This window comes from Cyprinodon variegatus, unplaced genomic scaffold (genome assembly GCF_000732505.1).
Source record: "Cyprinodon variegatus isolate N-32 unplaced genomic scaffold, C_variegatus-1.0 Scaffold157, whole genome shotgun sequence".
NCBI lineage: Eukaryota > Metazoa > Chordata > Actinopteri > Cyprinodontiformes > Cyprinodontidae > Cyprinodon > Cyprinodon variegatus.
In genome coordinates this window covers 1,140,906-1,157,469 of record NW_015150610.1, presented here as the reverse complement: position 1 = coordinate 1,157,469, position 16,564 = coordinate 1,140,906, and the positions used below count along the sequence as shown (strand labels likewise).

At 38.1% G+C, this 16,564-nt stretch overlaps 1 protein-coding gene across 2 annotated transcripts in view; it reads right to left on the bottom strand.

Moving 5' to 3' along the window:
- slit1 (slit guidance ligand 1) overlaps positions 1–16,564 on the bottom strand; it is a 112,318-nt gene that overhangs the window by 81,460 nt on the left and 14,294 nt on the right. For both annotated transcript variants that reach the window (XM_015377669.1, XM_015377670.1), the window contains exons 2-4: positions 10,538–10,609; positions 8,090–8,161; positions 6,808–6,879 (exon numbers count right to left, since the gene is read on the bottom strand). In XM_015377669.1, the coding sequence (XP_015233155.1) occupies positions 6,808–6,879; positions 8,090–8,161; positions 10,538–10,609 (216 nt within the window). The remainder of the gene's footprint in view (positions 1–6,807; positions 6,880–8,089; positions 8,162–10,537; positions 10,610–16,564) is intronic.

The window sequence follows — 16,564 nt, the reverse complement described above, 5'->3', positions numbered from 1 at the left end:
CAAAAAATACTTAATTGGCCCTAAAGGGAAATTTGTCGTAGTTATCAATTAACATGAAAAGGAGTGAACCGAGGTACATAAAGAAAGAATATTTCCCCCCCCCAAAAAAAAAAAATCTAATGGGAATGTAAGAGAAATAAACACAGCTAAATACATGCCTTATAATGTGAGACAATTATATCTTTTAGGCCAAATTGCTTTAATGTTTTCATTATTAATAAACTAAATTGCACTTTTTAAAAGAATTTTTCACTTTATGAAACATTTAAATCTAAGATCATCAGCTGAAAAAAAAATCTGTAAGAGGAAAAATACTTTTTTTTCACAGCACTGTACGTTGTGCCAGACAAATCACAGTCTTGAAATCAGGATGTCTGATGCTGAAGGCACAGAAACCTCCTGATTGGGATAGGTTGCCATGGGGATGTCTGCCAAGGAAGGAGGTGGGGTGTGCCATGTGTGTGTGTGTGTGTTATGCGCTTCTGCTCTGGAATCACAGTGAGGACCTCTTCTTTTTTTTTTATTTCAGCATTAATTTGAAGAACGTTTGTAGCAAAGTGAGGACATTTTGCTGGTCCTCAACTCCTATTATGAGTACAGTTGGGTTTAGGAATATGGTTTGATGTGAGTTTAGGTTAAGCTTAGGTTGAGATGTGAACTGATTATAGGTACAGGGTTATTTTCAAGTTTAGGGATTAGAAAGGGTAGAAATTGCCTGAAAATCCTAAAAAGTCAATGGGATGGAGATCAACACATGTTTCGGCAGACAAAAATATTTAATGCCAAATTAATGGTCAACAGCAGTTATGAATTTAAAGAAGAAAATACTTTTTTCATGTATTTGCATACAATGATTCTTTTTTTCACCAAGAGCATCGCTCTATCAAAGCAAAATTTAGTTTAACAGTAAAAAAGTGCCGTTTACTAGATGGAAAATAAAAAAATATGTTGCAACAAGCTTCTGTGGCAAACAGATGATTTATAGGCTTAACGATAGCTCACATTATTTATTCTAGACTTCCTTTTGATTAAGCCTTCTTTCTTCTCACTCTGGGCTACCGTTCCCTAAGCATTGAGTGATCAACAAACACCAAACACTGCATCTCCTCAACACCAACACAGAGCAATCAGCTTTGCATCAACACATTGAAGCACCTTTAATCTACACTCAAAGCCATATAAATAGTGTAATCCCCGGTGCGTGCAAAACATCCGTACATTAGTGCACAGAGATGTAATTAGATCGTTATTCTGTGTGTGTTTGAATTTAATTATTGTTATTTACATCTTACCACTTTTTTTACTCTCTCTCTAGTTTATTTTTGTGCATCTCGGCAAGTGTGTTTGGGGTTTGTATACATGGGAAATCAGGTTGCCAGGCATTAACTTGAATGTTGAAAAAGAAAGATCTAAAACAAGGATGAGACACGCCTACAAGCAATCTTCTGCCAAGAGTTCCTCAGCTCCCCTTGTAGAGCAGGTATGGCTTCACCATCCCACCTCTCTCCTCCACTTTTAATACCTCCCAGGAGAGATATGCCAGGGAAATCCTCACCCAGTCAACCCCCTGACGTTATCCTGGATATCAATGAAAGCAGCAATCCCTCAAATAAACCAATTTTGCTGCCTGTGTTTGTTTGTGGTACTAAGAAGAAACACAATAATCAAAAACCACAAAGTACCTCTTTCCCTCCCCCCCAAGCTTCCATCCTGAGCAGCAAACAGATGCTATTCCCTGGGGCCAGCTATCAGGCTAACTGCTCTCCCGTCCTCATGTCTGCTCACCTATGTCTTTCTTTCCCTCCATCCCGTGGTCCTTCCTTCCGGCAGCTCTCCCACAGCGAAAAGACACTAATTACTACCATAGATGTACAGATTACAGATCTGAAGAGCAGTGGAAGTGGGACGAATAGCATTATGGGGGGAGGGGGATCAACAGGTTGTTAACAGTGATGAATGCATCTCTCTTTTCACTGTTATTGTTCTCACTGCTTCTCGCCTCCACACCACCTTTCCCAAGCCTCCATGTTGGTGCCATCAATCACAGGCGGCTTTAACTAACTCTAACTATCTCCAATCATCTCTAATCAATTCCAATTATCTTTCCTCTGACCCTCCTGCATCAGACTCTCTGCATCTCTCTGGCATGGGAAATGGTAGAGGACAAAAAAAAAGAAAAATCTGTTAAATACACTTTCTTTATATACAAGAGAGAGAAGAAAGAAGCCCAATACCAAATAATTCACACGCCCTAATTCACACAACCATTCTTCAAAATCCCATGATCACCAAACTGTTTTGTTTTTCCAAAACAACATTCTAGAAAGTAAATCATTAATTCTCCAGCTTCCCTTCTCAGCTAAAACTCATCACTCAGATAGCTTAATGACTGCCTGGGAAGTCTTTAAAAACTCACCCCAAAACAACAATCCACTGCTCATTCAACCAATTGCCCTTTATTAACCCAGCAGTTTTCTCTTTGAAGTTTAAATAAAAATCTCATAATCTGCTTCCCTTCATTCATTCGTCCCCTCTGCCCTTCTATCTATTTGTCTTCTCAGTGGGATGCCTATGACAAATAATTGAGTAGTTATCAAAATATTCCTCAAAACCTTTTTTCCTCTAGAATGGGTACAAGAAATAAATGTAATAATAATGATACACTTTATTTATAATTTACTTTTCATTTTCAAAATAAAATCTCAAAGTTCTGTTGTGAGTTGCTAAGGTGAGTAAAAGCAAACAAGTGAATTAAATTATAAGAACAGGAGAAGTGGAGAAATTAATCCTGTCTTCAGGAAAACAAAACATCTGGATCAGTTCTCCACCTGAGGCCATTGAGCTTTTAAATTAACCCCTCTTGTCAGGATAATAAAGTCATAAATCAAAAATAGAGAAATACAGACTGGAGAGGCTTTTACAATAGTTCCTCTGAGCACTTTGTTGGCTCAGATTGCATCTAAATAAGACAATAGCCCCATTTTGAGTAGAGGAACAAACACTGATTTCTGCATACTTATGTAAATTACAATAGGGGCAACCAGGGTCCGCAGATAATGGAGTGAAATAAAATGGAATAAAGAATACTATCAGTTACAAGCTGGTAGCAGTTTATTAAAAGATAAAACTGTTTTCTACTTCTGGCTTGTCAGGGATGTAATTGGGTCAAACATTATTTATTCATTTGCACATGATATGTTTGAAAAATGTTTTTCTAAACAAAACAAATTTAAATTTATATTTAAGTCATTTACTTCAAACAAAAACAAAAATGTAGTATATCCTAACAGATGTTTCATATTAAAAGGACAATTAACAAAACAGTAGCATAGTAACTCTAAATTTTATCATCTCTTTGAACATCTCAGCAAACAGTTGTGATAGTGGCTGAAGAAATAACAAGTGTGACCTGATGCAAAGTAGATGCAAGTTGCTCCCATCTGCTGCATTTGGGCGGCATAATAACATCTGGATATAACCTCTGCAATTCCAAAAACTGATAGTAGCAAGACAATGCAGTAATATAACCACCGGGGTCCAGCTCACACACACTCTGGAATTAACATAATAAGCCTGACTGATTGCTTGCTACCAATATTGTGTGCTTTTCAAACATTGGTAGTTTCTTGTAACTTCTTCATTGCCAATTATTCACGAATAAAATTCAAAAACTGAATTGATGTCAATTTCATCCATCTTAATTTTCAATTCGTTTAATTTCTTAAACACAAGGTACCAGAAAGTCTTAAAAGGTTTACTCTATGGCAGGCCGATTTAACATTTATTAGCTTGACTGAATATGTAATCCAGATGTCTTAATTACTTTTTTCCAAGTCAAAATGAACATTTCAGATATCTAAAATACCATTCTTGCTATCTAAAATAAACATTTCAGATATCTGAAATTTAATTCCTACAAGTACAAATAACATCACGTTCCTCATTAATGTGTATTGGGCTTTTACTTCCAGATAAAATAACATTCTTTCTGTCAAAAATAAACATTCTTCCTATCTAAAAGTGAATTCTGACGAGGATGTATTCTAATTTCAGATCTCCATAATAGAGTTACTGCTAGTCATAATTACTATTTCAGATATCAAAAATGAATATAACATTACAAATATTCAGAAATCCAATTCTTGATATCTTAAATATCTTTCTGCAAGTAGAAATATCATTACAGATATCAACTACCGGTACTTATTTATGACTAGTTAAATTAGAATTCTAGATATCTCAATTTTAATAATGCCTATCTAAAATTTTGTTTTAGATGCTTTCAAAAGAATAATGCGACTCCATTTTAATATTCACTGGTTGTTACTGGTCATAATTTTTATTTCAGATATCAAGAATTTATGACTGAAATAGCATATCTGTAGTTTTTGGTTTTCAAACTTAAATTCAAGACATTTGGTTTTATGAGTCTAGCTTCCTCTCTGTAGATTTGAAAGCAGTAATGGCGCAGGTGATAGTATAATTGACAGAATGTAAAGAAAATGAAATGAGCTCGTCCTCAGCCGGGAGGATTTGTGGCGACAGAGAGCGTCTTACGGGAGAAACTTCAACAGAAAGTCTGTCAAAAGCAGAAGTTCTGTTCATATTTGCCTCCATTTTACTCCAGAGGGAAAAATATTCTGACGGAGTACTTCTACTTCTTTTTGACAATTTTGACTATGAATATTGTAATTGTGACTAGGTAGAATGCTTTAGTGCAATCTATAGATCAATAGAAATGTGAGTAGACAGCCTGCCTATTTTATGTTAAAATGGAGACCCATTTCTTTTTTGAATGTCAAAATATGTTTTTAAGTATATAAAACTGTATTTTGGATAGGCATTATTAAAATTTAGATACCGGAAATTCCAGTTTAACTAGTCATATATCAATAGTTGATATCTGTAGATGTCAATAATTGGATTTCTGGATATCTAGACTATTATATTCCCTTTTGATATCTGAAATAGCAATTATAACTTGCAGTAACTCTATTATTGAGATCTGAAATAAGAGATCATGCTCGTCAGAATTCAGTTTTAGATAGGAAGAATCTTTTTTTAAGATAGAAAGAATGTTATTTTAGTTTTGTGGAACTAGAAGCCCAATCTCACGAATGAGAAAGTGACGTAATTTGTACTAGTAAGAATTACATTTAAGATATCTGAAATGCTCATTTTGACTAGGAGGAAATGCATTTGAGGCATCTGAAATATATATTCAATCAAGCTAATAAATATCAAAAGGTCCACTTAAACTATGTAAAGATTTCTAGGTATTTGAAAATGTCTTCTTACTAGTACAATATATTTTTGACAGCCTGAAATTTAGGATATCTATATGTACATTTCTTGCTAGTAAGAATGTAGTTTTGGCCAGGAAGATCTTATTTTAGAGATCAACAAAGGGAATTATTGACAGGACAACGCTTCTAATAAATGTCAAAACGGCCCGCCATAAACTGCCAATCCCTTTTTAAAAGATAAACAAATGACCATGAACACAAAACCTGGAAATATATACATACTGCTTTTCAGTGTGCAGTAGGAAAGCAAGTGCTTGATTTAAAATAATGAAAATAGAGCTGGTTTGAATAAGAGCTGAACTGCAATAGCACAATCCTTTGGCTGCTGGCTGAGTCCACTGCTCCAGATGGACTAATTACACTTTTTCAAGGCCATCAACTGGCCTGAAAAGGCCTTGGCCCGCTCTTTGTCTCATTCCTGTTAAAAAGATAACTTGGTGCGAGCCTCTAGACAGCCGTTTTGTCCCTAAAGGAAGGAAACTGGCTTAAAACTTAAGAGTCTGGTTTTGGCATAATGATGGGTGACAGGTAGAGTTGGTTGCAAGGAAGTGACAGATAGATTCAAGATGGTGTTAAACATCAAACCAAAGGACAAACAGATGGTGGGCTGAGGCATAGGTCATTGGTTAGTAGAGCAACTATGAAGGTAGTAAGGAGGGAAATGATTTTTCCAAGTCCTGATGTTTCATTATTCCCATATGCTCAAGGTAATCTGAACTGAAATTGGAGCCGAAATGATCAACCAGTGGCAGGGACACCGATTATCCCAAAGAAAGGATTAAAAAAAAAAGTGCTTTGCAACAGAGGGGAATTAAGGTTTAGCATTACTGTGGGACTGTGTGCTGCAGGGTGAATAGGTGAAATGATGCGTGGGTGTGTTAGGACAAAGTAAAATCTGCAGCTCTTATTCAAATAATAAGTCATCTTACAGACAGAACTTTAAAGCCCTGATGAAGTCTTGCAAAATCATTAATATCTATGAAAGGTTTATACTTATATTAGAAAATAAATAATATTTATTTTAAAAATACTCTTCATGATTGAAGTGAAAGAAAATAGAAATATATCAAAGAGGTTTTTCCTGCTTTGCAAGGGACTGCATGTTATTTAGCTTATGTCATATCAGCTTCCTTTGTCCAGCTGTTCTCATGCAGATGGACGCAGTACACAGAACAAAAAGCTGCACATGATTGAATGGAGAGGCCCAACAATGTGCAAAGAAAAGCTCAGTTTGTCTTAATAAGATGTGACACACTAATAACTCTCCATGAGGCTTGTTGTTCCTTCCATCAAGTGTAACCAAATCCTAATTGTTTTTTAACAGTGTTTAAACCAAATTAAACCATAGCCAACATTCAGCAGGTTTATATCTCAGGAGAATGATGGGAGGTTTCATTACATATGAAAGACTGCAGGTGTGCGAATAGACAGGAAAAAAGTAAATCTTGAACTAATGTAAAAAATAACACCAAAAAAAAGAACAGCTCAGGGGGGTACTTACAGCCGAGACAGACCAGGGTTCTTCTGAAACAGCAGCTCCGGAAGCTGCTGCAGTTGATTACGGTTCAGCCGCCTGCAGCAGGAAAGACGTACGGTCATTCAACGATGTTTGCATGAGTGTTCATAGGTGAGTAGGCTGTGAACAATTTCATCTAGGAGCCATTGAATCAGCTTAGCCACAGGTTATTTTGCTTCAGTCTGCACTGAATGTCACATAAATAGCCAACTTAAAGTTCAGGGGAATTGAACAGACAGAGAGAGTGCCATAAATTCTCCAATTGTGTCCCTTGTGGAATTTAGGATTTTGCTGGCTTTCTGTTCTTCCAGCAAAGAAAACAGAAACTGATTTACCTCCACTGATTATTTATACATGAAGACATTTTATCTGGATTAATCTGTCTAAACAACAGAAAGGGATGAGTGAGTTTAAGCCTGATAAAGCACAGACATAATTTAGTAGCCAACAACAAAGTCCTTGTGAAATAACTAACATCGAAGGCAGGCAGAGTTTATGCAAATAAAATAATCCAGTCAATGAGAAACAGAGTGTTGTGAATCTTTTTGGAAACCGCAGCTCTCTGCTCTCTGAAAAGCCCCTGGGAAGCACACAGGAGTGAATTTATTGGCACTAAGAGACTGCAAATGTGAAAGACAGGCCGCTGCTGTGCGTTCAGAAAAATTCAGACAGATGTTGGGACTCGTGCCTCTTAACTATATACATTAAAAACTGTGCTGTCAGGCAAAAATACGGATTTGGGAAATGATACACATTAATTATCTGTTGCTGCTGTATCTTTACTTTGAACATACCCACACCTGTTAACAAAGTTTTTAGATCGCAAGTCTATAAAGTCATAAAAGGTTGAGGTTCACATGCGGGTAGAAGCGCTGCCTCACTAATGAGTCGGCTCAGGTGCGGTTGATCATGTTTGTTTGTGTGTTTTTCCTGCAGCTTTACAAGCCATCAAGGAGTCCTGGTGCTGTCCAGATGAGCCAAGATTGCAGTGCGGTAGGCCTTTTAAGCCCACATATCCCACTGAGGGCATTCCTGTCAAGCAAAGCTAATAAAAAAACACTCCCAGCCCACACTGTACCTTTACAGAACCACCCGACCACAATGAATTGAAATGGGAGTGCCTCAACCTTGACACAAGGCTCAGGTTTGTACTGTTAATGTCATTATCATAACATACACATAAGAAGGGTTGACTTTTCATTTGAATCTTGAATTTAGTAAAGTATTGTTGTGAATCTTTAATATAAAACACTTAGGCTGTACTTACAGTCGCTCCAGCTCCTTCATGTCATCAAAAGCCCCTCGCTCGATAACTGTAATCTGATTCTCCATCAGCTGTCTGCAGGAGAAGGACATACACACGAGTTTATTGCTAAAACAGTAAAGAGGGGATTAGGATTTTGTCAATGGGACTAATAAGAGAATACATGTGAGTGTAGGGTATCCCACTTTTTTCTACGTTTCAGACAGAGACACACAAACGTTCAGGGCAGCGGTGCGGACAGAGGGCACAGTGTGGAATCTTGGCGACAGAGTTACAGATAGCAGCCAGGAAAGTTTCCAAGGTGGCGCACAAAGTGTGAGTCTGGGCATTAGTGTGGTCTGGGGGGGTGGGGGATGAGAGGAGTGCAGAAGTTTGGCTGGACACAAGACGAAAAAAGGCAGCCAAGGGGGTCAGAGAGTGTTAGGTGAGCTTCACGGTTTTTACAAGTAGCCCAAATAAGGGAAAGTATGATGTGTGTGTGTCTGTGTCAGAGTGTTAGACATTGCAAGTCTGTTGCTCATATACCAAAAACAGATGAATAAAAAGCAGAAATAATCCCCACAACTTAGCAGTAGTAGCTTTTGATCTGAGTAATATAATTCTTTGTCCATGGAGCCTCTGGATGAGAGGACAGAGCAAGATCTCAGATTTTAAAGCATAGTAAAAGTTTCTACCTTATTTGCATGTCATGTCTGTTTGGAGTGAGAGGGGAAACTCCAACCCCCCAAGCTGATTGCATCTCATCATTAGATGACGGGTAATTAAAAGATTAGTGGAAACATAAAAATGTTTTGTCAGCAATTAAAACATTACTGTAATGCTGATAAAGATGTATCTATTGACTGACGATGTTTTAAATAAGTTTCAACATAGTAAAAGTCAATAGTATGTAAACCTTTATAGAAATATAAATAAGAACATTTAAAATATTTGCTCCTATAAGAATGGTCTTGCACAGAGTTGCATACAGGACTGCCTTTGCAACAAGTAACACTTTCTGTCCTATATCCCAAGAGCTGATGCTCATAGAGAAGGACAGGATAGTGTTTGAAGTGTTACAATAACACACTGTCGAGTAAGGAAAAAAAGTTGTCCAGCTGGACACTTAACAGCAACAAGACCTTCCCTTCATTACATATACAATGGTTCTGTTGAGGGCAACCTCTCCTGTCTCCTGTGAGCCCACGGCGCACTGTAACTCGGCAGTCCAGGCTTCCTCCCAATCGAATATAAATGCTAATCACTGTTCACACTCCATAAACATGGAAAGAAAAGTGCACTTCACCTTTATATCTCTTTCTCATGAATTTAAATGGAACCAGGAAAGAACTAGAGAGTGCTTTTGTGATGAGAAAACTTTTTAGAGGATAGCTTGAGGGCAACTTTTTGTGCTTTTATTGTTCTGGTTTCTTTCATAGAAATTTTGCTCACTTAGACCAGCCAAACGTGTAAAAAGAGAGGACATAAGTTAGCCTTTTAGGTTTTAACCTAACAAAGTGTATGGCAGCTGACTGTGAAGATAAACCTCTGCTTTTTGTTCTTTCATCCCGTTTTGTTCTGTGGCCCCAGTGGGATCCAAGATCAATACACTGAAGGGGCTTCTGCTTTCACCCTACAGAAACAACACTGGTCTACTGGTTCAGTTCATGCTCACTGTGTATTGTATGTATGTATGTGTTGTAAATGTGAAAGAGTCAGAGATTAGGGAAATTTGTATTCTAGCAGAGAGCTACTCCTAAATTTGCTGGTGACAAGTGTGTGATGTCAAGGTATTAAACCCCCACATGGGATGCTGAAGGTGGTGCCGTAAAAGAAGGAGATGATGCACAATGTAGGAGTTTATGGGAGGATGAGATGGGTGGGGACAAGGGTTTAAACCAATGAAGCGTTGAAGAGTAGCAGAAATATCATTCAGCTCATGTTACTTTTAAAACATGTTCAGGTCCACCAAGCTTCCCTTTACACAGTGGTTTTAACACCTAAGGTGTTAATACCAAGTTTCTGCAAACCATGTAGTCATAGAGACTCTTTTATAGCTACTTTATTACATGAAGTCATAAGTGCTTTGTAATTATACCACAGAGAAAGTCAATGGCTTCACCTGAATGTGTTAACTGAGTTGAGAGCCTATTTAGGTGCGACGCTTATGTTGATGTCAAGGCAAGTCGGTGTGCATGTCTGTGCAATAAGTGTAGTTAAAATAAGCATGATAAAGTTAGAGAGATCTCCAATAAATTGCTTGTTGGAGTCATTCTGTGGCGTAATGTATTTCTGAGTGGGACTCTTGACAAAAGCATTGCTACTTCAGTGGGTTTATGCTAATATGAGCAGAAAGTCTGATGAACTGTAAGCTGCAGGGTTACATGCAGCTTAGGTACACATGAATAAATAAACAGTAACACACAGTTAAACATCTCATCATTACACGTGAACACAAAGGTAACTGCTTACAGAACTCTGAGGTACTTCAGGCCAGCAAAGTCACTCTTGGTGATGCGTGTGAGGTTGTTTCCGTTCAGCTCCCTGCAAAGACAGACATGCAAACATGGATTAATAATTAATCTTTGCTGTCCTACTGTATTTGTTAAGGCTGGTGACTAAAGGAAGGTATGGCTTTATGAACTAATCTTTGAATTTTGGTAAATTAACGAAAATCCCAAAACATAAAAATGAACACTTAGAAAACTCAGCTCTTCAGAACATCACACACTATTGCTGGTGCAGGTTCATGAGTTTATCCAACCTAGATTAATTCAAAAGTCTCTGATTGTAAGGTTCAACTCAAGCTACAAATGAAGTAATCCTCGCACATTTTGCATACCCAAATTTAAAAGCAAATAACTGAGGAACTGTAAGCCCAAATTACATGTGTGATACATCATTTGAAAGTTAACACCTTCTAGTTTCTGGAAATATAAATGAAAATTGGGTTAGTAAAACACAGCTTAAGCTACATGAGTTCCAACATGGCTCAAAGTAGTTTTTCTTATTCTTGAAAATAATAGGCTTTTTTGAACAGCAGTAATAAAGACATACTTAAGAATAATCATGTCTCATTGTATTACATTTGTTCTACAACATGTCAACCACAAATCAGAACATTTCTGACCTCTAGCTACAACAGTTCCAGAGCTGTGGGGCTTTGAACTTTTGGTGTCACCAGCGTCTCCAAACCTCTCCAAATGTGCCAGATTGTGCCAAATTGTGCCAAATGCTTTTACTCAACTATTTGACCTACAGAATAACATTGAAGCATTTTGATGTCCACAAAACATTTATAAAGCAAGTATTTTTCCACTTTTATTGGAATCAGTGTATATAACAAAATGTATCATTTATAAATGTAAAATTACATAAAAAAAATCAATTAAAAAAATTGTAAAACTGTTGCTTTTCAAGCTAAACTAAGCTCCAGTGCATTTTCTGAGCAGGAGTTTTTTTAACTGTGCGCATTGATCCAGTCTCTGTGGTGTATTTCACTCTTACGCAAGCCCGTAACACGGCTCTGCTTTATGCAATCCAGCCATGTCTACCCTTGTTAGAAACCTTACTTCAATGGCTACAAAGTGAAACAGCCCACGGGGTCTTAACCAATAACAGCAGGACTCTATGAGGCGTAATATCGCCCTACTCTGTGCGTCATTAGCTGAAAGGCAGGGAATGCTTGTGAGACTTCAGCGGCTGTCCTTGACTCAAATCGAGTCATACAAAGATGCGGACACTTTTGTTTTGTAGGTAAGAAGACAATGTAAAGAAATACCAAACTTTGTGGGCAAATGTTTTGAGGAAGCAAGTCTTATTAGCAAAAAGTTAACCATTGTGATTTTCATGCATTCTGAGTTATTTGTTGTAAACGCTATAAAAATGGTTGCTGATGATCGGGTGGATTTTGAGAGGTCAAAAAGTCCTATATATATCTTGATCAGTTAAAAGACAAGTAAAAGTAGAATCTATGGGGGCGTGATGATAAAGCTGCACGACGCTGGAGAAAGCACAACAGTAGAATGCACTGCGGCAGCAGCAGCTTTCAATGGAGCGCTCCACTGAAAGTTAGAAGTTCTCTTTCTGTTGCTGTTGTTCAATAAAAGTACGTTTTAAGATAATTTAAGGCGAGAATAATATACTTTAAAGCTTCACTATATGGTCCATTTACCGATTTAATGCGTAATTAAAAAACAATTTCCAAAGTTGAGAGGACCGTGGCAACCAGCGGACCTCCGAGGCTAACGGCAGCCAGGGATAACCACAGCCCGTCTGCAGCGGCCCTCTCTCGGCATGTTCGTCGTTTTACCGACATGCTGTTTGTTTGCACTCCCCCACCAGCTTCCTGTCATGCTTCCTACGTCACAGTCAGTTGCATTCATGTGTCAGTGTTGGCCAATAGGCACAGACATGGTTTGAAAAGCAACGGGTTGTTCTCATCAACAATCTTCCGATGTCTAATTCATCGGGGCCAGACTAAATTACACATTTCATCTTCCATTTAGTTTGGTTTATCAGGCTAATAATACTAGTCAAGTCTAAAATCTGTTTCTGATGTATGAGACTTGAAACTGTTGAAGACTTAAACAGCCAACTTTGACATAAAGTATATATCATAATTAGTGTTGCACCGATACCAGTATCGGACGGGGCCCCGATACTGCCCTAAAATGGTGGTATCGGTATCGGTGAGTACCAACAAATAGGGCACCGATACCATTTTGAGAGCCATAAGTTTATTCAACTATTGTCACCCACTCTTGGTAGGCAATAAAGCGTTCTACTGGATTCAATTTGTATTAGATTTTTCCTGCTTCACAAAGGTAGGCAGCAGCTCGACAAAACCATGATGTCAATTATTTTACATTATTATAGTATCGGTATCGGCCGATACTGCACAGCCAGGTATTGGGTATCGGTATTGGGGCCAAAAAATGGCATCGGCGCAACACTAATCATAATACTACTATATTATATTACACACCTTTCCAGACACACCAATGTCCTTAGTAAATGTAGGCAGCCCATGCAGACATTCCCAGAGAGACTTGCTTGGGTCTGAGTCTGTCCAACTTTCTTAATTTCCAACCCATCTAACTCACCACCAGGTGATGATAGCTTGGCAGTTCCGCCCTTCTTTTCACCCCAGTGTCTAAGACATGTTGTAGAAGGTCACAAGATATGAATGCAAAGATGATCATTGACCTCTGATTAGGGCGTCCTAGTGCCAAGTGCACTGATGGAATAACTCATTCTTGGAAACGGTGTACATTATGGACAATTCATGAACGCATAGAAGTCCAATTACAAAGCAGCACTTAGGACTAGAGCTGTGGGGCTGTTTCTCTTAATCAATACCCCTCCAGGTGTCACTATTGTTTCCCACATGGGCCTTGAAGCCCCCGGGCAGAATGATGAAATCCTCAGAGGGGTGGTTTCCTGCACCCCTGCCAAGAATGTTAAGAAGGCCTGGTACACCATCACTGCTTGGTTCCTAGGGCAAGACAAGAGTCAACCCTACCCAAAATGGATAGGAGGGACGCAATGCTCCCCTCCACTGGGGTGAACTCCAACACAATAATACGGAGCTGCGGGAAGACAAGCAGCTAAATCCATTCCAACCCTCTGCCTCTCCCTGAGAACAACTCAATAGTAGAACAAATCCAGAAGCTAGGGTCCAGAGCCCAAGCTATGTGTGGGGGTGAGCCTGTGTTGCCTGATCTTGTGCAGGAGTTTAACTAAATGTTTACAAATAACACATACTTAATGCATGGTGGATATTATTACCATAAGAACCAATAATTTGTATAGTCTAGAGTAAATCAGAGGGGAAAAATTAAACAATTCCTGTCAAAATCTATATTTACTGGCTTACCATTACCAATTACTACATGAGATAAAGATTGCTTATGCCACTTGAGTCCCACCCTTCTTCCGCTTGCACAGTCTAATGTTTTTGTTTTTGTGGCTTAAGCAAGACCAGAGTCTAAGTCACAGACTGAAGCTCCAGTTTCTTACTAAAGCTAAAATATAAACTGAGAAAGTTTATGTTTTCACAAGATTTGATGTCAAATGCACCGTGCATTACTGGGCTGACTCCTGAAGGTAAAGTTATGTAAAGGGAAGTTCAAGCTCAATTCCAATTCTACTGGGAAACATTAAGCAGTGCTGTTAAAAAGAGGCCACATTTAAACTGCCTTGGTGCCTTTTATTTTCTATGTAGCACCAGTCTGAAAACACACATACACACACCAGCAACCCCCAATACACACGTCTTTCTATCCACCAGGTCCGTCTACAATTGCAGGAGATTAGCAAGAGCCAGCACAGGGGATTTGAATTGGGCTGCAAGGCCAGAAAGCTAAGTGCTGTGGATATAACTGAGCAACCTCCCTGCTGAGCACTAACCATCACAGCAAAGGATAAAAAGGGACTTTAAATCGACTTTTGATTTTCATTTTAATATCATTCATTCTAGAAAGTATTTCATGTGCATCAACTGAAAAAAATGGTGCTTAACTTTTGTCAGTTTCATGCTGAATTTTCTTTATTTGTGGTTACACACAATCCTTAGCAGCAGATTATATTTTCTATAAAGACACAAATAAAGGCAGGAAAACCCTAATGTAATTTATGTGAAAAATACAGACATTCTCACTTACACACAATTTTAAAGTATTTGTCTCCACCCTTTCCTAAGCCTCCCCAAACAAACTCTCTAAAAGCAAATCTGGCTTCAAAATCTACTCTGAAGCACAGGTCTCTTTCCTTCAGTCACTTTCTCGTCTAATGACCACTCAAGGGACTGTAGCACTATGCAGCACAAAAAAAAAGGTCATTACTTACTGACAGATGGTGCATATATGTGCACGTAAGCACGTGTGTGTATATTTATACATATATATATATGTATATATATATATGTATGTATGTATGTATGTATGTATGTATGTATGTATGTATGTATGTATGTATATATATGTATGTATGTTTTTATATATGTATATATATATACACACACACACACACACATATGTATATTATATATACATATATATGTACACATATACATACATACATATAAGTACATAATACATAATATATATAAAAGCACACAGGTGCATTGATAGGGAGAGTAACATAGCCACAGGAAAATAAATAATGGACTGGGCTTCATTAGCCTGGGCTTTAACACACATGTGGTGCTCATTACAGGTGCTTACGCAGATATAGACACACAGATACACAATCTTTGTGATTTTCAGTGTCTTATCTTCAGGGTGGTCATTCCTGACGAGACCCGGAGGACATTTAGACAGAAAGGCTAGAGAATGAGGAAGGGAAAAGCGAGAGGAGGAAGTATTGCATATGTGGGAAAAATGACTCAGACATAAACAACTAAAACACTCTCTACTTTGAGCAATTGGGCTTTTTGTGCAATACTCCACAACAGACTTAAAAAGCTGTTTTGCCTGTGTTGTGTTGATACAATCTGGTAAGTAAATAAATAACATGCCTGTACTGAAAACAGAATGTTCTATAAGTATGTCCAGGAAGGCTTTTGGGTTTAGAAAATGGTCAGATTACTTTAGCAATCGAAAGGTCGAACCAGTTAGAATAAGGTTGTGGAACTACAAAATGTACATGATCACATTTCTTCTAAAGGGAAAGATGCGTCATTTCATACAAGAATGACAGTCAAGGATTTTTTTTATTGAATTTTGAATTTTTGGATAAATGACAAGAGAAGGCTAAATGATGCTTAATGCCATGTATATTCGTTACAAATTCTGATTTCTGGGGTTTTTTTGGTGTATGGAGGGTGAAGCCAACAGATAATTTGAGAAGGACCAAAAGCCTAACAGACTTTGGTGTAAGGATGTCAGGGCCCAGTCCTCAAGGTATGTGTCCTGAATCTTATAAATCATTTCTCTTTCCTCGAACCTTAATAAAATATCTAAATGTTTTGCAGGACTCTGGAGAACTTGAGTTAAACTCAGAAGGCAATCAAACAATTTGATTCAAGTGTGTTAGACCGGAGACATATAAGTAATCTGCAGGATATTGGGCCCCTGAGGGTCTTAACTCGGACATCCCTGCATGCCAACTCAAAAGGTATCAGCATTTTTTGTAAGCGCTATTTTATGAACCTTCAAACTCTGGTCACACTTGCACTGATGGTTATCTACTCATACGCTGATGATTATTTACACTAGGCAGAGAGGAAAGAGGTGTTGTGCCACTGGGGATCTTCCAGTCTGAGACATGTTCTGAAAATGCAACACATAAAACATTTGTGTGTTTGACTCAGAGTAAAGAGGCTTTAAAACCATTACATCACCAGCAGTTTTACAGATTGTTTTTTCTTTATATATACCGGTATGTCAATTGTAAGGTGCACTTTATCAAATCTGAGGACCACAAAGCTCTTTACACTACATTCAGTCATTCACCCAGTCATGTGGTAATCTAAATTGTAGCCACAGCTGCCCTGGG